The 27,031-nt window shown below is 45.4% G+C and overlaps 1 protein-coding gene across 4 annotated transcripts in view; it reads right to left on the bottom strand.

Moving 5' to 3' along the window:
* The window catches only part of GK5 (glycerol kinase 5), a 70,872-nt gene extending 44,281 nt beyond the window's left edge, over window positions 1-26,591 (bottom strand). For 3 of the 4 annotated variants that reach the window (XM_075937652.2, XM_075937653.2, XM_075937654.1), the window contains exons 1-3: window positions 26,450-26,587; window positions 10,408-10,501; window positions 7,547-7,622 (exon numbers count right to left, since the gene is read on the bottom strand). In XM_075937652.2, the coding sequence (XP_075793767.1) occupies window positions 7,547-7,622; window positions 10,408-10,501; window positions 26,450-26,587 (308 nt within the window). Of the gene's footprint in view, window positions 1-7,546; window positions 7,623-10,407; window positions 10,502-26,449 lie in introns of all 4 variants that reach the window. The other variant, XM_075937655.2, reaches the window with a different exon arrangement.
* Between the last annotated feature and the right edge of the window lie 440 nt (window positions 26,592-27,031).

Genomic DNA, 27,031 nt, shown 5'->3' with positions numbered 1-27,031 from the left:
GCTGTAGAAAAAGAAAAAAAATCCTAAAACATACTTTTGCAAAGCATATTTAATAACAAATCAAAAGTTAGGCAGCCATAAAACTGCTCTGGATTTCTATATATTGTATCTGTACAAACACAGCAGGATGTGGCTATTGCTGATTGCTCTGAGGTAGCATCTGAAGAATCTGGGGATTTGAATATTAAACTGAGTGAGAGTCAACACTGTGATGTGAAAAAGGCTAGTATAATTCTGGGGTGTATTAATAGGAATGCCACAAGTAAAACATGGGAGATAACTGCTCCCTTCTACTCAGCACTGAGTCCTCAGTTGGAGTACCCATGTCCATTTTTGGAAGTCATACTTCAGGAAAGATGTAGACAAACTGGAGAGATTCAAGAATAGAACAGTATAAAAAGTTTTAGAAAACCTGACCTGTGAGGAAAGATAAAAAACCTGGCGATGTTTATCCTTGAGACATGACTGAGGGAGAACTTGACAACAACCTTCAAGTATGTGAAGGGATATTGTAGAAAGGACCATGGTTCAGAGAATCATAGGGTTGGGAGAGATCTCAGGAGGTCACTGAGTCCAATCCCCTGCCCAAAGCAGGATCAACCCCAATTAAATCATCTCAGCCAGGGCTTTGTCAAGCCAAGACATAAAAACCTCTAGGGATGGAGATTCCACTACCTCCCTAGGTAACCCATTCCAGTATTTCACCACCCTCCCGGTGAAATAGTTTTTCCTAGTATCCAACCAAGACCTCCCTCACTCTAATTTGAGACCATTGCTCCTTGTTCTGCCATCCATCACTACTGAGAACAGCCTCTCTCCATCCTCTTTGGAACCTCCCTTCAGGAAGCTGAAGGCTACTTTCGAATCTCCCCTCACTCTTCTCTTCTGCAGACTAGATAAGCCCAAATCCCTTAGCCTTTCTTCGTAGGTCACGTGCTCCTGCCCCCTAATCATTTTGGTTGCCCTCCACTGGACCCTATCCAATGCGTCCACATCCTTTCTGTAGTGGCGGGTCCAGACGTGGCCTCACCAGTGCCAAATAAAGGGGAATAATCACTTCTCTAGATCTGCTGGAAATGCTCCTAATACACACTAATATACCATTAGCCTTCTTAGCTACAAGGGCAGACTGTTGACTCATATCCAGCTTCTCATCCACTGTAATCCCCAGGTGTTTTTCTGCTGAACTGCTGCTTGGCCCAGCCTGTAAACAGTGCTTGGGATTCTTCTATCCCAAGTACAGGACTCTACACTTCTTGTTGAACCTCATCAAGATTTCTTTTGGCCCAATCCTCCAATTAGTCAGTCTGGACCCTAATCCTACTCTCCCATGTATCTACCACTCCCCCTATTTTAGGATACATCTAGACTACAGGCTTTTGTCGAGAAAGAGCGTCTAGACTACATCCAGTTCTGTCGACAAAGCAAGCCGCTTTGTCGACATGAGAGTGTAGATGCAAAGGACAGTGTAGATGCAATAACGCCTTCTGTCGACAGAACTCTGTCGACAAAAGGCGTTATTCTTCATAGAATGAGGTTTACCCGACAGAACTCAGTTGTAGTGTAGACGCAGGTATAGTTTTGTCAACAAAACCCTGTAGTCTAGACACACCCTTTGTGTCCCTGCAAACTTGCTGAGGGTGCAATCCATCCCCTCATCCAGGTCATTAATGAAGTTGTTGAATAAAACCAGCCCCCAAATTGACCTCTGGGGCACTTGGCTTGACACCGAATGCCAACCAGACATTGAGCCACTGGTCACTACGCACCGAACCCGAGAATCTAGCCAGCTTTCTATTCACTTTACAGTCCATTTATCCAATCCATACTTCCTTAACTTGCTGGCAAGAATACTGTGGGAGATTGTATCAAAAGTGTTGCTGAAGTCAAGATATATCACTACACGACTGTTCTCACTATAAGTCCAAGATACGTTCCAAAAAAGTATAGCAAAACAATTTAAATTGGGGATTTTTTTCCTGCGGCTGACTTCCATTTGCGCAAATTGTTGTTTTTTTGCACAACTTAAGAGCACGGAATGAGAGAACTTATAACGCATCAGTTCCTACAAGCATCAATGACTTTAGTGTGGAAAGATGTATACTGGGACGACTTATAGCGGGGGTGCTCTGTATTGTAGAGAGGACTGTGATAAACTGTTCCCCGCATCTACTGAATGGAGGGCAAAAAGTAATAAGCTTAACTTGCAACAACAGTTTTTTAGGTTACATATAGTAGAATGGTTTCCCTAATAAGAACAATTAAGCTCTAGAATAGGTTTCTAAGGGAGTAAGTAGAACTTTCATTTTTGGATTTTTTTCAGAATAGATTGGACAAAACACTTGGTAGGGATGGCCAAGGTTTACTTGGTTCTGCTTCAGCACAGGAGACTGAGTTTGATGACTCTGAGGTCCCTTTTAGGTCTGTATTTTGATGAGTCTATGGTTTCTGTAGTTCTCCCTGATTATCATATAGAGTAACTGTACTTGAGAGCCATGTTGGAGGTTTGACATACAAAATATGTGAAGAGAAAGACAGACCAGACCCAATAAAAATGGATGAATAACAAATTATTCTAGTTTAAAATAAAAAGCATTACCATCTGCTCGTGATGATATCACATAATAATGAAAATAAGCTGGTTAAGTAACATTTGGAACTTCTCCCTCACATAATTAAGAAAATATAAGAGAAGCTATATTGGATTTAAACCTATTTCCAAAGATGGGAGTCACATTACAAAAAATGAGGTTCAACATATTATCTGCATTATCATAGTGCTTAGAAGCCCTAGGATCAGGATCCCATTGCTAAATGCTATGCAAACAAACAAAACCACATAATAGTTCTTGCCCCAATCCAAGAGCTTTTCTATACTTAAAATGCTGCAGCCCTGCAGCTGCACCATTTCAGCTGTGCCACAGTAGAGCTCCAGTGAAGATTTTACTTACACCAACGGCAGCATGAGTAATCCACCTCCCCAAAATACAACAGGCAGGCTGGTGGAGTTAGAATTGAGTGATGCAGAAGTGTGGATTTTTCAGAGCCATGTGACAGTTATTCCAACCTAATTTCTTACTGCAGACTAGGCCTTAGCACGAGACAAGAGACAACCAATATAGATGGACAGAAGGGGGAGTACAAGGAAACAATGGGACAATACTGCTAAGAAATACAGGGTTCCAAAAAGCAGAAAAAGAGCATGTATGTCTTTGGTCAAATAATCAAATCAAGCTGCACCAAGCATGGAGAACTTTAAATCAAGTCAATTTAAATCATCTGATTTTTTTAAATTCATTGATTAAAATCAGATTAAGGGCTTACCAAACTAATTTTAAAATGTTTGCTATTGCAACTTCAAATTATTTTCAACTAACTAAATTATGAATGCCAATTTTTAAAAAAGCATCTACTGGTACAGCCTATTATTTGCAGTTTTACAAGACTGATGCAAACAAAACCAACAAACAAAAAACAATACTGAGTATTAATGTCCTGATTCTTGCAAACAATTAGTAGCACATAACTTTACTGAGCTGAAAAGCTCTATTACCTTCAAAGAATTAATTGTGCTTCAAGTAAAGCATGTGCACAAGTGTTTGAAGCATCAGGAGCTAAAAAAATGGTAACTTTTATTAATATTTTTCTCAAGTGATATAAAATGTCACTTCAAAACAAATTTGCTTCAGTGCTAATAAAAAGTTATTAATGCTTACAATATATTAACACTGTGTGGCACTCTATACCTCAAAAAACCTCCCTTGACCCCCCCATATCCACGTCTGTGATATGATATGTTTTGTACAAAGCATGTCTTGTAAAGTATGATTTGAAGAGTCTTTGATCTGTTGAACATAAAAGCCTGTTGAATTGTATGTACTGTCATTTTATGTGAATTTATGATGTATTGCAATAATGTTACTGAAATATGTCATAAGGTTGAGCTAGCCTTTCAGTGGCAACCAAGAAGCAGCCAGCCATGTCGTGATGGTCTATTAAAAGAGAATCCACTCTCCCAATGGCCATCCCAGAGACTTCTCACAGAGAGCATAGGCCAGGGGTCAGAAAACTACAATCCACAGGACAGATCCAGCCCCTGGTTTACTTACATGTGGCCTGCCACAAGGTTCTGAGATTTGCCCTGTGGTGGGAGAAACCAGCGCTTATGCTCCTTTCCCACAGCAAGTCTCTAAGCTTCCTCCTACCCACCCAGCAGGGCTGGAGCACAAGTGCTTGGGAAATCTTTTCAGGTTACAAGGGCTAGTGCATTTTCACTTTTCCATGAAGAAGTGGCTAAGTAATGAACTTACACTGGCCAGGCTGCTGACCAGTGCAAAATGGTACCGCTCTGGGCTGCAATACTGCAGAGCTGGAAGGAATGCATGGGAGCCACTCTACTGATGAGAAACCGGGAGATCACTGATGTAACTTAGTTGGGTGTATCTGCCTGTGGATGACTGTGCAAGTGAAGTACCTGTGAGAGGTTTGTAGCTTGACATCAGTATCACGGTACAACAGGCAACCCAACTCTGGATGGCTCAGCAGTCCAGGGTGAACCATGAGGATCCTGTCACACACTGTTACTGTGAACTTTTCAGTACACAGTATTCCAAAATAGGAGCTTGAAGTCAGGCTCATAAGCTTATACAGGCAGTCCCCGAGTTACGCGGATCCGACTTATGTCGGATCAGCAGATACAAACGGGATTTTCTCGCCCCGGAGGACTGGAGCGGCGGGACGCCTGGTCCCGCCGCCCGCCTCCTCCGGGGCGAGAAAAGCTGCTCCCCGTCTCCCTGGTCTGCTGTGGGAGCCAGCAGATTAGGGAGACGGGAACCAAAGTGGCGCAGGACCCGGGGCCGGACCCGCGGCCGCTTCCAGATCAGCTGGAAGCGCCGCGGGTCCGGCCCCGGGTCCTGCGCCGCTTTGCTCAGCGTCTCTCTGGTCTGCAGACCAGGGAGACGCTGAACAAAGCCGCGCAGGACGCGGAGCCGGACCCCGGCGCTTCCAGCTGAACTGGAAGCGCCGCGGGTTTGGCCCCGGGTCCTGCGCCGCTTTGCTCAGCGTCTCCCTGGTCTGCTGGGGCGGACGCAGCTAGTGCCCCCCTCAGCAGACCAGGGAGATGTGGAGCAAAGCCCGGGGCCTGTGGTAGAGCAGGTGGGGCGCTGCCGGTTGGTCCCACAGCACCGCTCCTTGGCGCTACTGGACCAACCCGGCAGCACCCCAGCTGCTCTGCCCCAGGAGTCCTGATTCAGCCACTGCTGATCAGTTTCAGCAGTGGCTGAATCAGGACGCCTGGGGCAGAGCAGCTGGGGTGCTGCTGGGTTGGTCCAGTAGCGCCGAGGAGTGGCCGCGCTACTGGACCAACCCAGCAGCACCCGAGCTGCTCTGCCCCAGGCGTCCCCAAGTTAGCCGCTGCTGAAACTGACCAGCAGCTGACTGCAGGAAGCCCGAGGCAGAGTTGCTCTGCCCCGGGCTTCCTGGAATCAGCTGCTGATCAGTTTCAGCAGCAGCTGACTTGGGGACGCCTGGGGTTCTTAAGTTGAATCTGTATGTAAGTCAGAACTGGTGTCCAGATTGAGCGGCTGAATCTGGATGCCAGTTCCGACTTACATACAGATTCAACTTAAGAACACACCTACAGTCCCTATCTTGTACGTAACCCGGGGACTGCCTGTATTTAAGACATCTACAGGAGATTTTCTTCAAAAGCACTTAAGTGCAGGAGTGGCCTGAGGCTGGCTGCGGCAGCTGGCGCCCCAGGCGGAATGCGCAATCGGCGCCCCCGCCTGCAGGGCCATCAATGGACTCACGTCATTGGCAGGTGCTCCGGGCACCCCCGTGACGTCATCATTGGGCGTCCCGGGCAGCGGCGCCGTAGGCTGCAGCCGAGTCCCCCTATAGCCACAGGTCACCCCTGCTTAAGTGACACAGGAGCATGTGTCTTATTAGCTTCAAACTGAAAATTCTGGGAGAGACAATATATTTCCACTTGTGGAAGTTCAATATATCAGAAAGTGGTTTGGGCTGTAAATACAGTATGATCTACTGGTTAAACCTCTAAAATCCAAGACTCTTTAGTCTGGCAACTTCCATAGTCTGGCAGGACCAGAGAACTCTGGCTAGCCAGGTTTAGGGGCTAGGCTGGCAGTGAGGAGCACAGCCTCAATGGCAGAGGGGCTGGTGCATGAGGATGCCTTGCTGAGCATGCAATTTGCTTCCTGGTTCCCTTCCCCCATGTGCTTGGGATTCTCCTTGCAAGGGCCCGGAGATTTGTCCTTGCCCATCTTTTTAGATCTTTTAGCTGGGACTACAGATGACATGCAGTGATGGCTGGCTGCCTGTGTTGGGGAAGTGCTCCACACCAAGATGCTAATACTCAGTGCCAAGTCCAAATGCTGATCTTGGGAAGCAAGGGTAGACCTCATAAATAGAGCCTTAAGTCGAATGACTCTTTTTTTCCGGGGCTGAAAACATCTACAGATTTGGCACTTCTCACTAACATGAGACTCTCCTAAGATCCGAAAGCAGTTGTTGTGCGGATCACTGACTGGCATAGGCTTCTAATAGTTAGCAGAGGCTTTCAAGCCAGAGGCCCAGGGCATGCCCTTTCCCCAGGCTACATGCCTAAAGGGGACTAATTATATGTTAAGAAGCTTCAGAGGGGTAGCCGAGTTAGTCTGTAACTGGAAAAACTTAAAAAACAACAAATAGTCTTGCAGCACCTTAAAGACTAACAAAACATGTAGATGGCATCATGAGCTTTCGTGGGCACAACCCACTTCTTCATCTGAAGAAGTTAGAGGACAGTGGTGACATGCATGATTCTGTACTGTAGCTTGGGTGCGTCATGCAGCAATTACAAAACCAGCTGGAAAAAATAAAGAAGTTAGGTAACTGAAGTTTGTACATGATTAATGTATGGGTTACCTAAAATCCAAAAGGTTGGATGTCCTAAAAGTCAGTTGGGTCAGAGAAGGCAAAGACCATCATCGAAAGTGAAATAACATCCCAATGCCTCAAAATTTAGTCATTTACGCCCATTTACCAATTCTGTCTTGTCTGTTATTATTTATCTGGCATAAATATATGTCCAGTCACTATAAGTGAGAATAATTCTGTCCACCTAAAGTGGGTGGACTTGTGACTCAGTGTCCAAAATTTCTGAAGTGGATACTAGATGACAGCTATAAGTTCATTCACATACTCTATTTTCTAACTTTCTGGATGAACTGCATAACAATCAGGAACACTGCCTACAAGAAGTGAATTAGAATACAGGCACTACATACAAACACTTGAAACATCAAGCCATATACATTCCTCAACTGAGTAACTGTGCAATTTTATTGCTGTAACTTTTGTCCTTCCCTCCCCTCACCTTCCTTTCTACTGTAGGTTACCATCACTCTCCATACTAATGTAAAGTTAAACTGTAAGCTCTTTACTTTAAGGTTTTTTAATTTATTCAGTAAAGTGCTTAAATGTAGGGCAAACCAACGCACTTTTGCAATATGCATTCATTTTAACCTGTACACGTTGTACATACTTGTTCCATGTAATGAAAGTTCCTCTCTGTGTTGAGATGCCAAGACCAGCAATTTGATTCATGTGCAGTCCTGCAGCTAAAAGTAAAAATGTATTTTAAAAATTGAGAAATCACTTTTATACTCATATTAAAACATGACATAAATATAAAGCTTTATGGAGTGTTAGGAAATTATTCAACAATAATAATGATTTTTCCTCACTGGACAGCTGCACATGTGACATAACTGCTGAAAAAAAATCAAATAAGCAGCATGAATCAGCAGAACTAGACCAATTTGCTCGAAAACAGGTGGACACATAATTCTGGATTTTACAAAAGCAACATCTGCACATTGCTCCTTTCATTGCCTATATTTTGACTATTAGATTTACCTAGCACTGCTTAGGTCCATCAGGACAGGAGGCAGATGGCGTATGAGTGTGGGGAGCGCAGGAATCAGGGCATAGGGTTGGGTGGAACTCGGTGCAGGAGTGAGGGCGGAGGTCTTGGAATTGTGGGAGGGCTCAGGGAAGGAGTCAGCACAGGGGCCTCATGGCAAGGGGTTGGAAGGTATGTATGTATGTGGGGGGGAAGGGGACGCTCACCGGGGCTGCCCATGGCAGAGAGGACAGTGTTGCAGCTGCTTGGCTCCTAAACAGTAAGGGCTCCCCCCACAGCTCCTCCTGGAGGGGGAACTGGAGCTGCAGTGCGTAGCCTGTCACTAACTCCTCAGGAGATGGGGGAGTGGCTCTGATGCCCTGCCCTGGCTGCTGGCACCTCTGGGGGTGGGGGCTGCATAGTCTGGCCCTGGCCACTAGTGGGGCTTCTCTGTGGGAGGGAGCGGCCAGGGGGCTTCCTTTGGGGAAGGGGAAGTTGTGTGACCTGGCCTCGGCCCCAGTAGGGATCCTTTGGAGGGGATCTTGGGGGAGGTGGCCAGAGATCCAGGAGGCCAGGCTGCTAACTGGTGTCCCCCTCCATTCAGCACTGTGGCTGAGGGCTGGAGGGAGGAGTTTGGCATGGAGGTACACTTACCTGGGCTGCTGGCTGGCAACATGGAGAGCCCTGGCCCCAGCTGGCCACTCTCTTCCTGGTGTAGCCACCCTGTGATCACTCTGCGCTATAGCTGTCCCCCAGTGTCATTCTGCAATGTAACTGTCCCTCCTATTAGCCCCCTCCCTTTCTGTGTAATGGAAAACAATCTCATTGCAGGAACATCCCATTTTCCTGGCATAACCAACTCTCATCCTTGCTTTAATTTGGGATAAGAGGAAGCTAGATACTAAATTTAGTAGTCCTAGCTCTTGCTGTTTAGGAGGAGTTCTTGAACAAAGAAAAATGGACAGTCAGACGCACAAACCTTCTAATATCTAGATATAGATTAGGCAATTCCCGTAGGCCTATTCAGAAACTGCATAAGGGGAAGACAGCAATTATTCCCCCATGGCAGAAGTAATGAGACATTCAACAGGGGTAGATGGAAATTCTAGATACTTTTGAGAGCACAACATCGGTCAGAAAAAAGGCAAGAAAGTCCCACAAATTAACAAAATCGTTTTTGTATAACATGGACACTGTAGAAATATTAGTTTGTGAAAGCACTCGCACAAAGTATCCCTGCCCCATGCAGCTCACAGATCTAAGAAAAATAATAAACTGTGATTTCTGAGCTATAAAAAGGGACTTTGTATAATCATTCAATCTCAGTAAAGCAAAATTCTTTGAATATTTCTAGCCTTAAAAGACAAACACAGTCTAAAATTTATACTTTTTAAATAAAACCTTCTACAAAACTCAATTTTTTTTCTAAATTCCACTGAAAACAGCTTGTTCTAAACAAATTTTTCTTCATAGCGTTTAAACCCAGACACCGCAAATTTAATAACCTGAATGTGCAACAGATTTAATTGATTTTCATTATTTATGTTGAGAAAAAAATCTAAATATAGAAAGTGAACACAAAGCATGACTAGCAACATGTAAATTGGATTTTAATTAAGTTATTAGTACTGTAATAATTGTATTTGAAAACTTAAAAATCATATGTTCCTTTACATTGTAAATAATTGAACTTAATTGTAGAATTTGGTATTTGCTGAGCAACTTACTGATTTTGCTACGATGCCTTTGATGTAACAACAAAGTTATTTTATTTTAAGTTCAAAATGAGTGTTCTAGAAATTATACAAATGTTTAAAGACCACATTTTATCTTCACATACCCTGAAGGGAGTTCTGATTGATTTCAAAGGGATTTGCATGCAAGACATCCAAGAGTTGCATTTCACACACAGGATATTTTAAGAAATCCCATTTAAACTATACACGGTGAACCAAAGTTGGTAATAATTTTGGATTTTTGTCACTCTCTTATAACTTATTAGTGAAAGTTTTATTAAAATCACTAAATAGGGTCCCAGTCCTGTAATCTCACACACATTTTTGTGCGTAAAATTACTTAGATGCCTAAAAGTTTAGAGGATTAGGCCATAAAATTCTTCTTAAGACATTTTGTAGTTTCCTATTCAGCAACATTAATATGTTTTCAGGAGATGATATGTTGCATAACTAGAGCCCTGCACATATACAAAATTTTTTATCCACTTCCGCATCCTTATCCACAAAAATAAGCTGTGGATATCCACATCAATGGAGGTGGATACCTGTGGATATAAAGTGGATATCTGCAAACTAGCAGGGTTCTAGATATAAAATTTGTATCTGCAAAAATGAGCCGTGGATATCCATATTCATATGCATGGATGCGGATACCCAGTGATATCCACGGATATGCAGGGCTCTGCGCATAAGTATAAAAATAACGAATAGATGAAATGGTTTAGTTAACATCAACTACTATTGTCTGGTTTCATGAATGATTACCTTGTACTGCCTCTTTTATTACACCGGTGAACTGAGTCCACAGAACTTCAGGATCTAACTCAACCCAGCCAACGTGAGGATGAAGTGTTTCTACCTGTTTACAAGAAGTAAATCATTACTATGTACAGTAACAATACTATGAGTACTTATAGAGCCAGGCGGGTACCCAGAATTCAGCTACTACAGGACAGACTCAACAAAGAAAGCAACAGAATGCCATTACCTACAGCCCCCAGCTAAAACCTTTCCAACACATCATCAACGATCTACAACATATCCTAGATAATGATCCCTTGACTCACAGCCATTGAGAGGTGGGCCAGTCCCTGCTTACAGAAACCCACCTTCCAACATGAAACAAATACTCACCACCAACTACATACCACACGACAGCAACACTAACCCAGGAACCAATCCCTGCAACAAACCCTGTTGTCAACTCTGTCCACATATCTACCATAACAACATCATCAGGCTTGTTCACCTGCTCATCTACTAAGGTAATATATGCCATCATGTACCAGCAATGCCCCTCTGCCACGTATATTGGACAAGCCATACAGTCTCTATGCAAAAGAATCAATCGACACAAATCAGACATCAAGAATAATAACATACAAAAAGCCAGTGGGACAGCACATTAACCTCACTGATACTTATTAGGGATGTGAACAACTAGTCGACTATACAATAAGCATTTGCTTCCTTGGAGAGTCGATACGCTAGTCCAGGGGTGGTCAACCCGTTAAAGGCAAAGAGCCACAATAGTTGGGGATTTAGTGCAAAGAGCCAGGGGTGGGGTGGGGGGGGGGGGAGTTGTTTTGGGAAAAAAAAAAAAAAAAAAAAAGGACGCTGTGCCTTTAAACACAACTCCGGGCAGCTTTTTGGCCATATCAGGCTCCTGTCGGCTGGCGCCATCTTGCCAGCACCATTTGCTTTGCTATGCCAGACTGTGAGCACAGAGAAATGGGGACTGGGGGACCGTTTTTAGGGGCACAAGGGCGGCTTCACAAGCCACAGGGAAGACTTTGCGAGCTGCACATGGCTTGCAAGCCGCAGGTTGGCAAGCCCTGCGCTAGTTGACTAGTCGCTTCCCAGGGGCTGCCTCTATCAGAAAGAGGCAGCAAGGGGGGTAAGGGGAGGAGGGAAGGAGTGTTTCAAAGCAGCAGCCCGGGGCCAGACCCCTGGCTTCACACAGCATTTCAAAGCGGCTCATAATTATGAGCCTCGTTAGCACTGATATAACTCTCCCATCTCTGTATGTATGTATAAATCCTTGCCAACTGATGCTTCCATATAATGCATCTGACAAAGTGATATGCAGCCCATGAAAGTTTATGCCCTAATACATTTGTTAGTCTTTAAGATGCCAGAGGACTCCCCATTGTTTTTGGTAAAACAGACTAACACAACTATCTCTCTGAACACTCCACATGTGAAGGCTCCAGCAGTACACCCAATAAGGACTAGTGTACATGCCTATAGTAACTCAGCTGATACACTGAAGGAATATTAGAGATGGATAGTGCCCCGTTCCATTTAAAATGTCCCTTTCAATAGCCCATAACATTGAAGGTTCATCTCACAAAGTGGAACAAGTAAACCCTCTTAGCTTTCTTGCTAAGCATGAGAAAATTCTGTCCAAACTGTGTTAATATTTTCAAAGCAGAAAGGATTACATCTGGAGGGAAATTCTTCTTAAAAAAAACTGAGAAGGAATAAGGAATCGAAAAATAGTTAATTACAGTCTTTAAGTATAGTCTTAAATAAAAAATTTATATCTATTGCAAGCTTAACATAATATTTCAAAGCCACACATATTAAGAGACTTTTATTTTTTAAACATTTTTTTTCTAATTATGCTGTTATTTCAAAACTCCCAAGTAAAATTAGGAAAAGTAGATAACAAATATGCTTTGTGTATTCTTTTAAATTTTGTCGTCTTGGATCTTATTTTTCCTATGCAAACAATAACATTCCATGTTGATTTAAGAAAACAGGCTGGATACCATAATTAAAATAAATTATTTTTATCTCGTATGTTTTCGTTTTTTTCTTTAAAAAAGGTTTATTCTCATTTGTTAGTATAAGTTGCTACTTTTTGCTAAACAAAAGGATATACTACATCCGTACACATTTATTTACACAACTATTTTATTTATTTTAAATATTTTTACCCCACCTCTATTTAAAATATTTGAGGCAGCTTACAAAATGTTAAAAACTCTCTCTCTCTCCCTCCCTCCCCCTCTATATATAAAATACAGAACCCCAAAGAGGGGGAGGGGAAGGGGGAGAAGGCATAAACTATAAAAACAACAAACAGTCTGGTAGCACTTTAAAGACTAACAAAACATGTAGAGAGTATCATGAGCTTTCGTGGGCTCAGCCCACTTCTTCAGATAACAAGAGGAAACCATAAAGGGAACATACAAAAACCTGTTGGAGAACACTTTAATCTCCCTGTGCATTCATTAACAGATCTACAAGTAGCTGTTTTGTTACAAACCAATTCCACAAGCCAAATACTCAGGGAAGTACTAGAACTACAACTCATTCACAAGTTTGATTCTCACACCCATGGACTGAATAAAGATACTGGATGGCTGGGTCATTATTAACCTACCAAACAATAAAGGAGACAATGGTTCTTTGCCTATGTAGAATCTCATGACAACATGTTTTGTCTGTCTTAAGTGCTACCTGACTATTTGTTGTTTGCTAATTAATGGTTCTTATCTGCCTTTTTCGACTATCCACCCTATAGTTCTTAGAAACTATTTTTTTCTCCTATTACATTCCAGCTCTGCTTTCCCCTTGATATTTTTTACCCACTACCTCTTTTTGTTTCCCCGCCCTCCAATTTTTTCCTTCTTCCACCACCTTCCCTTCTTCCCTACTTATTTTCGTCCTGGACATCCAACACTCTGGTCATCTGAAGAAGTGGGCTGTGCCCACGAAAGCTCATGATACCATATACATGTTTTGTTAGTCTTTAAAGTGATACCAGACTATTTGTTGTTTTTTTAAGTTTATCCTGTACAGACTAACTTGGCTACCCGTTGAAGCTTATCAACTATACAGTTTAACATACATATATTCAGATTCTAAATTTTTTTACACTGTTTTAAGTTAGAAATTGGTGAATGGGCAAACTTTCAAGACCCTATACTCAACCTGATGACACTTGTCTTTGTCTGTAACATAATTTTTAAATACCATATCCAATGAGTTACAGCACTTCCGGGAATGTTTCAGGTCTCCATGAGCAGAACCTTATTGATTTTGTGGAAAATTAGCAACTGGAATGAAGCAGACAGGGGGATGCAGAGAGGGGAGTTTAAGAGGGAGTTTGACAAGGGAGGCTTAATATAGTCAGGAAGACCCACAACACCTGTGCCAGCACTGGTTCTGTCTCCTCCGCCTGCCCCTGTAGACAGACAGACTACCTGACCCTGGATGCCTCTACCCAGATCCTGGTGCGGTTTTGCAGGGACTGTGGCTTGCAATTCCCACTTACTGAAATCCAGGCTGGGGGGCCTTCCAATGTAAAAGGTGCCTGCTGGTGGAATCTCTCAGGAAACAGGTGGGAGAGCTACAGGAGGAGGTGGCTAGGCTGAGGAGCATCCAAATCCACAAGAAATTCCTGCACACTATTCATGTCGAGAGTTGAGGTAACTGTCCCACTACACAAGACTGCTGACACACCACTGGTGGAGGAGGAAGTGGCTGAGGAGGGACATTGGCAGCTGGTCACTTCTGGAACAAGCAGTGCTCCACCCCTGCTCCCAACCCTCCCACCGTGGTACTTGGAAATGGTTATGCTCTTCTTGATACAGGCGATAAGGAATCACCCCCTATAGCTGAGGAGAAGCTTTGTACCCCCAAACTGAGATGTACCCCCAAAGCTGAGATGTCTGCTGCCACCACTGCGAGGAGGAACCATAGGATAGTGGTGGTCGGAGACTCTCTTCTGAGGGGGACGGAGGCGCCAAGCTGTCACTCTGACATGTCATCTTGGGAGGTATGCTGCCTGCCAGGGGCCTATATCTGAGATGTTACAGAAGCACTGTTGAGGATTATCCAGCCTTCTGACTACTACCCCATGTACTCATCCATGTGGGCACTAATGATACTGCAAGGTGTGACACTGAATGGAACAAGAGTGACTACAGGGCTCTGGGAGCATGGGTGAAGAAGTCTGGAGCGCAGCTGGTATTCTCTTTGATCCTTCCTGACAAAGATAGAGACCAGGGCAGACAGGTGCATCCTGGAGGTGAATGCCTGGCTGCAAAGATGGTGTCACCTGGAGGGCTTTGGCTTCCTTGACCACGGGATGCTATTCCAAGAAGGACTGCTAAGTGGGGATGGGGTTCACCTTTTGAGGAAGGGGAAGACTATATTTGGATGCAGACTGGCTAACCTAGTGAGGAGGGCTTTAAACTAGGTTTGACGGGGGCAAGTGACCAAAGCCCAGAGATAAGCCCAGAGATAAAACATGTAGACCTGGGAGATGGGTCAGAAATAGGAGGGAGTAAGGGCTGTAACAGCAGAAAAAAAAGGAGGGACAAGGCAGAACTGCGAGGCAAGATCAAATCAGTATCTTAGATGCCTATATACAAATGCCAAAGTATGGGGAATAAGCAGAAAGAACTGGAAGTGCTAATAAATAAACAAACTATGATATCGTTGGCATCACAGAGACTTGGGATAATACACAGGATTTGAATATTGGTATAGAAGGGTACAGCTTAGTCAGGAAGGATAGGCGGGAAAAAAGGGAGGAGGTGTTGCCTTATATATTAAAAATGTATACTCTTGGACTGAGGTGGAGATAGTGTTGAGACTTCTGAGTTAGACTAAAAATGGTAAAAAACAAGGGTGATATCACGCTAGGCGTCTACTATAGGCTACCCATTCGGGTAGAAGAGGAGGATGAGGCTTTTTTTAAACAACTAACAAAATCATCCAAAGTACAGGATTTGGTGGTGATTGGGGACGTCAGCTATCCCGACATATGTTGGGAAATTAACACAGCAGGGCACAGATTATCCAGTAAGTTCTTGGATTGCATTGAAGATATCTTTTTATTTCAGAAGGTTGAAAAAGCTATTGGGGGGAAGCTGTTCTACATTTGATTTTAAAAAATAGAGAGGAACTGGTTAAGAATTTGAAAGTGATCATGAAATCAGAGTTCATGACTCTAAGGAATGGTAGAAGGGAGAACAGCAAAATAGAGATTATGGATTTCAGGAAGGCAGATTTTGGTAAGCTCAGAGAGCTGGTAAGTAAGGTCCCATGGGAAGCAAGACTGAGGGTGTGTCTAGACTACATGCCTCCTTCGACGGAGGCATGTAGATTAGCCAGATCGGAAGAGGGAAATGAAGCCGCGATTAAAATAATCGCGGCTTCATTTACATTTAAATGGCTGCCCCGATCTGCCGATCAGCTGTTTGTCGGCAGATCGGGGGAGTCTGGACGCGATGCCCCGACAAAGAAGCCTTTCTTCATCGACACAGGTAAGCCTGGTTTCACGAGGCTTACCTGTGTCGATGAAGAAAGGCTTCTTTGTCGGGGCATCGCGTCCAGACTCCCCCGATCTGCCGACAAACAGCTGATCGGCAGATCGGGGCAGCCATTTAAATTTAAATGAAGCCGCGATTATTTTAATCGCGGCTTCATTTCCCTCTTCCGATCTGGCTAATCTACATGCCTCCGTCGAAGGAGGCATGTAGTCTAGACACACCCTAAGGGGAAAAACAACTAAAGAGAGTTGGCAATTTTTCAAAGGGACATTATTAAGGGTCCAAAAGCAAGCTATTCTGCTGCACAGGAAAGATAGAAAGTATGGCAAAAGACTACCTTGGCTTAACCAGGAGAGCTTGCATGATCTAAAAATAAATAAGGAGTTAAAAATCACTTTAAAAAGTTAGATGTCTGTAAGTCACTAGGGCCTGATGAAATACCTCCTCTATCAGCTCCTTGAGTATTTTAGGATGCATCTGAGCCTTTAGCCATCATCTTTGAAAAATCATTAAGGACAGGAGAGATTCCAGAAGACTGCAAAAGGGCAAATATAGTGCCTATCTATAAAAAGTGAAATAAGACCAACCCAGGAAACTACAGACCAGTAAGTTTAACCTCTGTGCCAGGAAAGATAACGGAGCAAGTAATTAAGGAATTCATCTGCAAATACGTGAAAGATAATAAGATGACAACTAACAGTCAGCATGGATTTGTAAAGAACAAATCATGTCAAACCAATCTGATAGCTTTCTTTGATAGGATAATGAGTCTTGTGAATAAGGGAGAAGCGATGGACATGGTGTACCTAGACTTTAGTAAGGCATTTGATATGGTCTCGCATGATCTTATCAATAAACTAGGCAAATACAACTTAGATAAGGCTACTATAGGTGGGTTCATAACTGGCTGGATAACCATTCTGAGAGAGTAGTTATTAACGGTTCACAATCTTGCTGAAAAGGCATAACAAGTGGGGTTCCGCAGGGGTCTGTTTTGGGACCGGTTCTGTTCAATATCTTCATCAACGATTTAGATATTGGCATAGAGAGTATGCTTATTAAGTTTGCAGATGCTACTAAGCTGGGAAGGGTTGCAACTTCCTTGGAGGATAGGGTCATAATTCAAAATGATCTGGACAAACTATAGAAATGGTCTGAGGTAAACAGGATGAAGTTTAATAAGGATAAATGCAAAGTACTCCATTTAGGAAGGAATAATCAGTTTCACACATACAGAATGGGAAGTGGCTGTCTAGGAAGGAGTACTGGTGAAAGATATCTAGGGGTCAGAGTGGATCACAAGCTAAATATGAGTCAACAGTGTGATGCTGTTACAAAAAAAGCAAACATGATTCTGGGATGCATTAACAGGAGTGTTGTGAGCAAGACACAAAATGTCATTCTTCCGCTCTACTCTGCACTGATCAGGCCTCAACTGGAGTATTGTGTCCAGTTCTGGCCACCACATTTCAAGAAAGATGTGGAGATATTGGTCCAGAGAGGAACAAGAATGATTAACGGTCTAGAGAACATGACCTCTGAAGGAAGACTGAAAGAACTCGGCTTGTTTAGTTTGGAAAGGAAAAGAATGAGAGGGGACATGATAGTGGTTTTCAGGTATCTAAAAAGTGTCACAAGGAGGAGGGAGAAAAATTGTTCTCCTTAGCCTCTGAGAATAGGAAAAAAAACAATGGGCTTAAACTGCAGCAAGGGAGGCTTAGGTTGGACATTAGGAAAAACTTCCTGTTAGGGTGGTTAAACACTGGAATAAGTTGCCTAGAGAGATTGTGGAATCTCCATCTCTGGAGATATTTAAGAGCCGGTTAGGTAGATATCGATCTGGGATGTTCTAGATGGTACTGGGTTCTGCCATGAGGGCAGGGGATGTAACTTAATGACCTCGAGGTCTCTTCCAGTTCTAGCGTTCTATGATTCTAACTGGTTGACATCAGATAACACCTTCCAGCATAACTATACCCATTACTCTCACAAAGCATCTTCCCAACAGAGTTTAACAAATTTGACACCCTGACTGCAGGCTGGTTCCAAGTGGGTTGATGAGCAGGGCTACTGCCCTGTGCACTAATTTCCAGGAGGCGATGGGCTGTTTTATTTCCCATCCCTTTCACAGTTGTAGGGTCACTGAGGAGATTTTCTGCCCTGGCCAGCACCCTAGCGAGGGCCTCTCCTGCCTGATTGACTTATCTCCCCAACAGGAAGGAATAATGATGGGGAAAAGGGGGCACACTGAGCCATGGAGAACCCCATGTAGGGTGAGAATGGAGGAGCATGGAACGAGATATATATAAGGGGAGAGGTTCAAGGGCAAAGAGGAATGGGGGACATATGGGCACACAGGTGCTGGCATATGAGAAATGGAGGAAAACAGAAAAAAGGTACAGAGTGAGAAGAGATGCACAAGTCCCTGAATTAGAGGGAGATCTAAAGAACTGGCTCACAGGGAACTCGTGGGGTGATACAGAAATATGCAAGAAAGTTTTAGTGTATGCAGCGAGTTTGGCACAAGGCTATGAAGTGTAAATCCCTCTACTTTATCTGCTGATGATCATTTTGACGTGATTTGTGTCAAGCTGTATCTGAACAGAAAGAACATTTAAAATCATTTCTGGATCTGCAGAAGCTACTACTGTCCAAAGCTTATTTAGCACTTCAACTCTGGCTCCTGGTCTTAGCCAGTGACTTCCATCAATTAAGTGGCTTGCCTTTCTTTGAAATTTCAGTAGCAAATATGTACTGCTTAATTTTGTATAAAATGTAAATGATTCTAGAGATTATACAAAATATAGGCCTTAACAGATTGTCAATTTAAAATTCAAATACAAGCAGATTATAAAAAGGAAAATGTATGTATATCAAACATTTAATTTAAATTTTAAAAATTCAATTTGAAAAAAATTATTTACATGCCTGATTTTTATCTACCCTTTTTCTGATCTAAGAACAAGAAAGGTTGCGGGTTTTGTTTTTTTTTAGTAGACTGACAGGAGAAAAAATATGCCATATGAAATAAATAAAAATGCCATACCAAAACCTATATTTATAACATAATGAATACAACAAACCTTGGGTCTTATGTCAGTTTGAATTGGACAAATTTTCTTAAGATTTGTATAGTCAGATCCCTGCATTGATACAAAAATGTAAATCCATATTCATCAGGATCAACCGGTGATCTGCTAGCCATCTTTTACCAACATCCATAGCTGCATGCACTGGCGAGATGACTCACGAGGGCTAGCAAACAGTGTGTGTGTGGGGTGGGAGTGAGTACACTGGGGAGGGAGAGGGTCTTGCAGACAAGAAAGAGCACATGACTTAGGGACAATATGTAACAACCAAGGGAAGGGTGTCGAGAAGAAGGCATGGTGTGAAGGAGGGAAGCTGGGGAGAAGGGGCATTGATCACATGATGTTCCTCAGGCCTTGCAAGCAACGGAACATCACATGTTGCATCACTGTGGAGCAGAGAGTTGGGGCACTAGGGCACTGCATGCTCCAATCCCTATGGCCAGTGGTCCCTGTAAGTTCTGTGCTTGTGTGGTCATTCAGAAAAAATTCAGATGCTGTCCAGCTCCTAGCAGAGCACCCACCCACAGCTAGGTTTTTTGTTTCTAGGTGATGCACATTCGCACATGCCTCGGTGAATATAAAAAATTATTCTGCATATGAATGGAAAAAATCCACAATTGAATGGAAAAGATTAGACGGAACATTGCCAGGAGGTGGGCCGACTGCAATGGAGCTGGCAAAGTGGGCCTGGGAATGGAAGTACAGACAGTGCTGCTGGGCCGTGCCATGGTTGGGACACTGACGCTGCCTGGGGGGCTGATAGACATGAAGTGGCATAGTGAGTGGGTGCTGGACAGCCCCAGCTCTGAGATGCCACCCAGCTTCAGCCAGTGGCAACTGGCCTCAAGCATGTTACTGGGGTTTAGAAAGCAGAAACAAATCAATTTACCATTTTTCCGAGGCAATTCTGTCTTGTACACAATTGAGAATGTAGAGAAAAAAAAAATCACGGATTTTTTTTTTCGGATTCAATCACAGCCTACTAAATAGCCATTTTCAAAAACTGCAGAAGATAGCTTTGACCAACATATGATAGCTGCACTCATCTCCACTGAGTTAGCTGAAACCAGCTATTTAAAAAGCAATCAAAAACACAGGAGTTTTGTAGCACAGATGTGGTCTCAAAACAGGAACTGACAGCCCACTAGTTTGCTGCTAAATTATAACCATGGAAAATTAAAAACAAACCTGAGCACATCATTTTCAACTGCAACACACATGAAAGTGCTTTTATGCTAACAGTTTAACTGAATTACCACACAACTGTTTCTTCACGTATGATGGGTCACAGATGTTTTAGCTGTATTAGAACATAGCTGCCAACTCAGCACCTTGAGCCGGATTGCAGAGTTCTCTCAAAGGGCTAAAAAAAGTTATTGTATTGGTTATTAGCCAATTTTGTATTGAAGAAAACTACCAAAAAAAACCCTCAAGCAAGAATTAAACTAAACATTAAATAGAAAATCCAATCTTCATACCAAATTTTTTAATAGTATCCAGCCTAATAAAAAGTAACATAATATACAGCTCTTATTAAATACAAAATTATCTCTTCTGTATCATTAGAACTTCACGCATTTGAAGCTCAATTTACTACTAGTTCTATTAGCATATAATTGGTACAATACATTAAAAAATGTACGAATGTTCAAAGGAAACAATAAGCATTTTTGTCCTTGTTGCTTTTGCAGATCCAGACTAACATGGCTACCCCTCTGATAATAAGCATTTTGTATCTCCACTGCTGATTTTTGAGCCATTCCTGTAACCAGTGCTGTATTACATTTAAATATTTATAAAAATCTCAGCCATGTTCATCATCATAACATATTTGCACTGAAACTCTATTGTGAAGAAAATATTAAACAGCAGCCACCAATTCAATTCTCAGTTATGTATAATCTTTCATCACTTTGCCAACATTAATTAAGCTTCACAACATCAATGGACATAGGAATTATTTTACCCATAAGGTAGAGAATTACAGTGAGGGAGGAAGATATTAGATAACTTGCCCAAGATGAGTTAAAAATAATTTTCAGAGTTGAGAGCACAACTCAGCATTCCTAATCTCTAAATCTCCCTATAACAAGTAGGGATGTCAATGTGTATTCAATTACACGATTAACCAATAAACCTAGGTTTATCAGTTAATCCTACTGACTACACGCACTCCTCTCGTCCTTGCTGCCATCTACAGAGGCAGAGGGGAGAGAGGGGAAAGCAGGTGGGATCCAGCACTCATGGAGACCCTGATGAACTGCAAGGGCTGGGCCCTGCCCCTCCACATCGTACATACCAAGATAGCAAGTGAAACTGTCTCATACACTCTAGTTTGAGCCATTCTTGCGCCCTGGGCAGCGGGCGCGCGATGCATGCGCGGCCCTGCCTCCTGGTGCACCTTATAGCTGCAATCAGGTGTGCAAGTGCCTGATTGCAGCTCTAAGGGCGCCGCGCAGCCCCTGGCCCTGGGCGCCTGATGGCAGCTCTAAGGGGTGCTGTGCGTGCAGCACCCCTTACAGCTGCCATCAGGCGCCCCCCATAGATTGGCGGCCCAGACAGCTGCCTGGCTAGCCCCCCCACTTAATCCGGCCCTGCATACACACCTACTGCCTGGCCCAAAATTCAGGTTTGGGCAATGAGGTTCAGCCTTGCAGAATCCAAGTACAGAGAACTTAGCATGGGGAGAATCCAGGTGAGAGGCCATCTGGGTGAGGGAGGCTCAGCTGGGGATCTGAATGCATAGGGGTTTGCTGGGGTGTTCCAGGTGGAGGGGGAATGGGAGTGTCCACATGAAGGTGGCTGTGGCTCTGCAGATGTGTTCTGGGTGTTGGGGCTTGGGACTTGGCAGGGAGGTGCTTGATCTGTGTGCAGGATGGTGGGGGGGGGGTGGGGGGGGAAGGGACAACATGGTCATCCAGGTAGTGGGGGACTGGGATTTGGTAGAGTCCAGGGGCTGCTGGCATGGTTAAATTATTAGAATGGAGAAAGTAAATAGCACAGGTGAGTGAGCACCTAAGTGTCCTGTAAGCTTCATAGCTACGTGGCCACACAGCTGCCCAGTTTATACCATGCAGGCACTCAAGGAACCTGCCCAAGGTGGGGATTTGCCATCTAGAGGAGGGCTATCCCACTCCACTCCAGCCAATATAATGGCAGATGGAATTCAACACTGATAAATGCAAAATAATGCACATGGGAAAATATCCCAGCTATACATACAAAAATGATCTAAATTAACTGTTACCACTCAAGAAAGAGATCTTAGAATCATTGTGCATGGTTTCCTGAAGACATTTTCTTAATGGTCAGTGGCAATCTAAAAAGCTAACAGAATATTGGGAATCATTAGGAAAGGAATAGATAATAAGACAAAAAATATCATATTGCGACTATATAAAGTTATGGTATACACATATCTTGAATACAGCATGCAGATTTGGTCAACAACATTTAAAAAAAGATGTATTGGATTTGAAAAATGTACAGAGAAAGGCAACAGAAACTATTAAGGGTAAGGAACAGCTTTTATATGAAGAGAGCTTAAAAAGACTGGGACTTTTCAATTTGGAAAAGAGCAGACTGAAGTGTGTAGGGATACATTAGAGGTTTATAAACTCATGAAAGGTGTGGAAAAATTGAATAGGGAAATATTATTCACTCCTATACTAACATAACAGAAGGTTAGCAATGAAATTTACAGGCAGCAAATTTAAAACAAGCAAAAAAAATTATTTCTTCGTGGTCAACCTATGGAACTCTTTGCCAGAGATCGTGGAAAGGCTCAAACTATAACAGGATTCCAATAAGAACAAAACAAGTTCAACGAGCATAGGGCCATCAATGGCTTAGCTAGGATGGGCAGGAATGGTGTCCCTATTCTCTCTTTGCCAGAAGCTGGGAATGGGTGACATGAGATGGATCACTTAATGATTACCTATTCTGTTCATTCCTTCAGAAGCACCTGGCATTCACCATTATTGGAAGACAGGATACGGGGCTAGATGGACCATTGGTCTGACCTAGTATGGGCATTGTAATGTTCTTATATAGAACCCAGATATATCTTCTTGCTGGTGTAAACCACTAAATCCCACTCCCTTCCCAGAGTGGAGATAGAGCCCAGGAGTCCTGACTGTGTGTGTCTCTTTTCTCGTCACAGAATTAGTAAAAAGATACATTAAAATTTTAAGCCTAACCAGTGCCCCGTAAGTGACTTTCTACAAGATGTCAGAATGACAGTATTAGAGCTGATATTTAATTTTCTTTCTTTCATATAGGAGTTAGATACAATGCTCCTGTCAGCTAATTGGTAAGTTACCTACCAAAAAACTATAGTTTTCAAGGGCCTTAGTAGCCCCTGGAAAGAGGTTATTTGTTGGGGTGGAGGAGGGGAAGAGGATGGACAGGAAGAACCCTGCAAATCTACAGATATCTGATTGCAGCTCTAAGGGCGCCGCGCAGCCCCTGGCCCCACAACACATTTTTGCAGATACACAGAGGTGTGCACACGAGGTGTGCCCACGCACACCCTAATGTTTCAAAGGGGGCGTGAGCAAAGGAGCGCCGCTTCGGCACTCTGGGGAATGGACACCGTGCTGGGTTTGCCGCGCATGCGCGGCCAAAACCAGGTCTTAGAACCCCACGGAAAGAGGCAGCATGGACACAGCAACTTCACCCAGCTGCCCCATCAAGCAAGGTGAGTTTAAACCCCGGGTGGGAAGGTGGTGGTGGGGGGGTGTTGTGTGCCCCAGGCAGGGGATCGGGTGTAGCACTGCTGGCCTGGGGGGTTGGGAGCAGCAGCAGAGCGACTGGCCTCAGGGAGGAAGGGGGTTGGGGGCAGTACGGCTGGCCTCGGGGGTAAGGGGGCCAGGGGTCGCACGGCTGGCCCCCCCCCCCGAGCTGCTTCTCATTCCCTCTTCCCCCCAGACCTCCTCGTCCAGTCCCTCTTCCTCCTCCCCCCCAAGATCAAGTGTGTCCGTTTTTTTGGGGGAGGGTCTACCTGGCAACCCTACGAGTCGGACCCGGTGCAGGCACCAAGTGATGGGGACTGCCGGAACTTTGGGAACCAGAGACTGTGGGGTGGGGGTTTGTGGCCCAAAAGGGGGCTGAGAAATCTAAGAAAGACAGAGTAGGGGGAGCACCAGAAGGGTGACAGTCAGGGTGACCCTAGAACTCTGTTACAGACCTGTTGGCGGCTGCCGGAGGAGAAGGGAAAAATAGGGGGTAAGGGTCAGAGAGGAAGGGGCTTGTGCTGAGGAGAGGGAGGCAGGTCAGGAGACGAAAGGGGATTCTGGGGATGAAGCAGAAGGGCAGACAACTGCAGGAGAAACACCAGCACCAGAGGAGAGAGGAAGGGCAGGTATGTAGAGGGAGGTGTTAAGAGAGGGGATGAGGAGGGATAGCTCACATGATCAAAGTGGGGTTAATGGAGGAGTGGGCACAGGGGGGAGAGAAGGGCTGGTGGAGGGGGGCAGGTCTCAGGAAGGCTGAGGGCAGTGAGAAGGGCAGGAGTCAGGACAGCAGATGTTGGTGAGGGGTTGGGGGGCAGCAGGCACCAGGGGAGCTGATAGAGCAAGGGAAGGAGACATGGCAGCAGAGAGAAAAGGTAGAGGCTTATAAGATATTTATTAATAACTTGGGTGATATTTATTAATAACTTATTAGTAATTACTGTTCTTATTCTTATTAGGAATTTATGCCATTAAAAAAAAACTTGGGGGGTGGCGAGTCCCTTTTTAGCCTGGTGAGTAGGATTTTCCATAATTTGTCAAGCCCTGGGTAAGAGGATGGTGGGAAAATTCTTGGGGGGGGGGGGGGGCACATGACACCTTTTATTTCTGGACATGTGTCCATATTGCCCCAAAAGTGTTACCTCCAGAGGCTTGGCTGATGGGGGTCAGAGGGCGTGGCTTATGGGGGTCAAAGAGTACATTTTTAAAAAATTCTTTGGGTGCACATCCTAATGAAATGTGCTGTGCATGCCTATGCAGATACACACACAAATTTTGTATCTAGAACCCTGCAAACTTGTGGATGCCTGCTTTACATCCACAGATACCCACATTTGCAAAGGAGGAGGCAGATGTCCACAGCTCAGTTTTGCAGCTGCAGATAAAAAAATATTGTATCTGTGCAGGGCTCTACAAACAGGGTCTGTACCCCTCACCCCTTTGCTACTTGGCTTGTTCTGAGTATGCTCAGACAGGACACCCGAGTCTGGGAGACAGAAGCCCCCAGCGCCCCCTGGTCTGCTAGGCGAAGAGGGAAGGGGCGTGCAGGGCTATATTTTAATTGTAAAGAAGGGCATGCAACCCGGGAGTCCCGCTGCAGCCATCCTGATACGGCACTTGTAGCAAGAGAAGGGGCTTTACCGGGGCTTCTTTGACTAAAACATCCCTTCCCAGGGGACCCAATGCTGCGCTCCACAAGTGCGGTCAGTCCCTGGGGCTCCGCCAGTCTCCAACGCGTTCTAGGCCGCTCAAGGGCTTTCCGCGTGATTGAGCAGGGCAGCCACGAGCTACTGCCGCAAGCAAACAAGCAGCACTGAAGTGGCTCATTATTAGAGCAGGCTGCAAAATGCCTCCTTCCAAAGAGCAGACCGCCTCCGCCGGTGGATATAGGCGAGACTGCCCCTTAGCCCTTTCCTCCCCCCTGCAGTGGAAGTGAGCAGCAGGCGGCAAGAGAAGGCTTTGGGGTTGGCGGGGGCACGGCTCCTAGCTAAACTGAGGCTGGCTGAGAAGCGGGCAGAAGGCGGGCGGGCCCCTGTCGCCACGCTAGGGAGGTGCGGGGCTGGGTGGTGGCGAGCCCGGGCTGGGATGGGAAGGCGAGTCGGTGCGCCAAGAAAAGCCCGAGCCCCGCCGCAGTCCACTACGCCCAGGCGCCGCCCTCGCCGCTCACGGGAGCGGGGCTGAGCGGATCCGCCAAACCCTGCGCTGCTCGCGGAACAGCAGCCGCAGGCCCGGAGCAGGGACCCCAGTTCCGGCCGGCGCGGGGGGAACAGCCGGCAAAGCGCTGCGCGCCCGCCCGGAATAGTTCGTCCGAGACCCGGAGCCCCCGCCAGTCTACAGCCGAGCGGAGCAGGGCCAGAGCCCCTCTCTGCGCCCCACTGCTCCGCTCCTTCCCCGCGGGGGCACCGGGTCCGCCACGGGGACCGTGCAAGGCCTGCTCCTGCTACACTACGGCCCCGGCGCAAATGATTGGGGGGGGGGCGCATAATACCCCCCGCCTGTAGCCGGGGGAGGCAGAGTCTGTCGGCGGAGACTCGCCCACACAGGGCTCGGCTCGGACGGGGGGCGCGCCGCGACCAGCAGCCGGGGAGACACGTGCGGGGGGGGGGGAGGACGGGGGAGGAGCGGTTCTCCACAGCACGCGCTAGTAGGTGGGGCTAGTTTCCTCCCTACCCACAGGCGCCCTTCCGCCGCTCACCTTCTTGCTGCTGGCGCCTCTAATTGCCGCCGCCTCATCGTAGACGTGGCAGCGCAGCACCGTGCTGCCCACATCCACCCCCAGCACGTACATGGCGGCGGCGGCGGCGCTCGCCAGCCCTTCCTCACAGCGTGGCATCCCGGCACCGGCGGTTGGGCGCGGGCGCTGACGGAACCAGCTGGGCTGGCCGCGCGAGCGAACCACAGTCCGCCGGCGTCCCTACGCCATGGGCGGGCCGATGGTGGCCCGAGCGGCTGAGGGAGTGGCCCGGCCAGGGCAGTTTGAGCGACGAGTGGGCTCCCAGGAGCTAGTCAAAGTGTTTGGCGGAGGCAAAGGTAAACGCTGGATCCTTCCCCGTTGGGGCCCGACCCAGTCCCCGGCAGGGAGAGCCCCGCTGCTAGTGCTTTAATTAATCTTAGCAATATTTCCTCAGCTTTGTGCGTTTGACCTGAAAGATCTCCGGACCGGTAAGAGCTAGAAACCCCACATTTGGAAGGGATGCGACCGCTTTCCTGACCTAAATAACTAGAATGGTTATATCTCGAAATTGGTTTCCCCAGAGCCCGAATTGGGCCCACGGAT

Source organism: Pelodiscus sinensis, chromosome 10, assembly GCF_052426305.1.
Source record: "Pelodiscus sinensis isolate ZL-2025 chromosome 10, ASM5242630v1, whole genome shotgun sequence".
Taxonomy (NCBI): domain Eukaryota; kingdom Metazoa; phylum Chordata; order Testudines; family Trionychidae; genus Pelodiscus; species Pelodiscus sinensis.
Note: the sequence above shows the minus strand (reverse complement) of the source record. Positions and strands in the feature narration are given on the sequence as shown.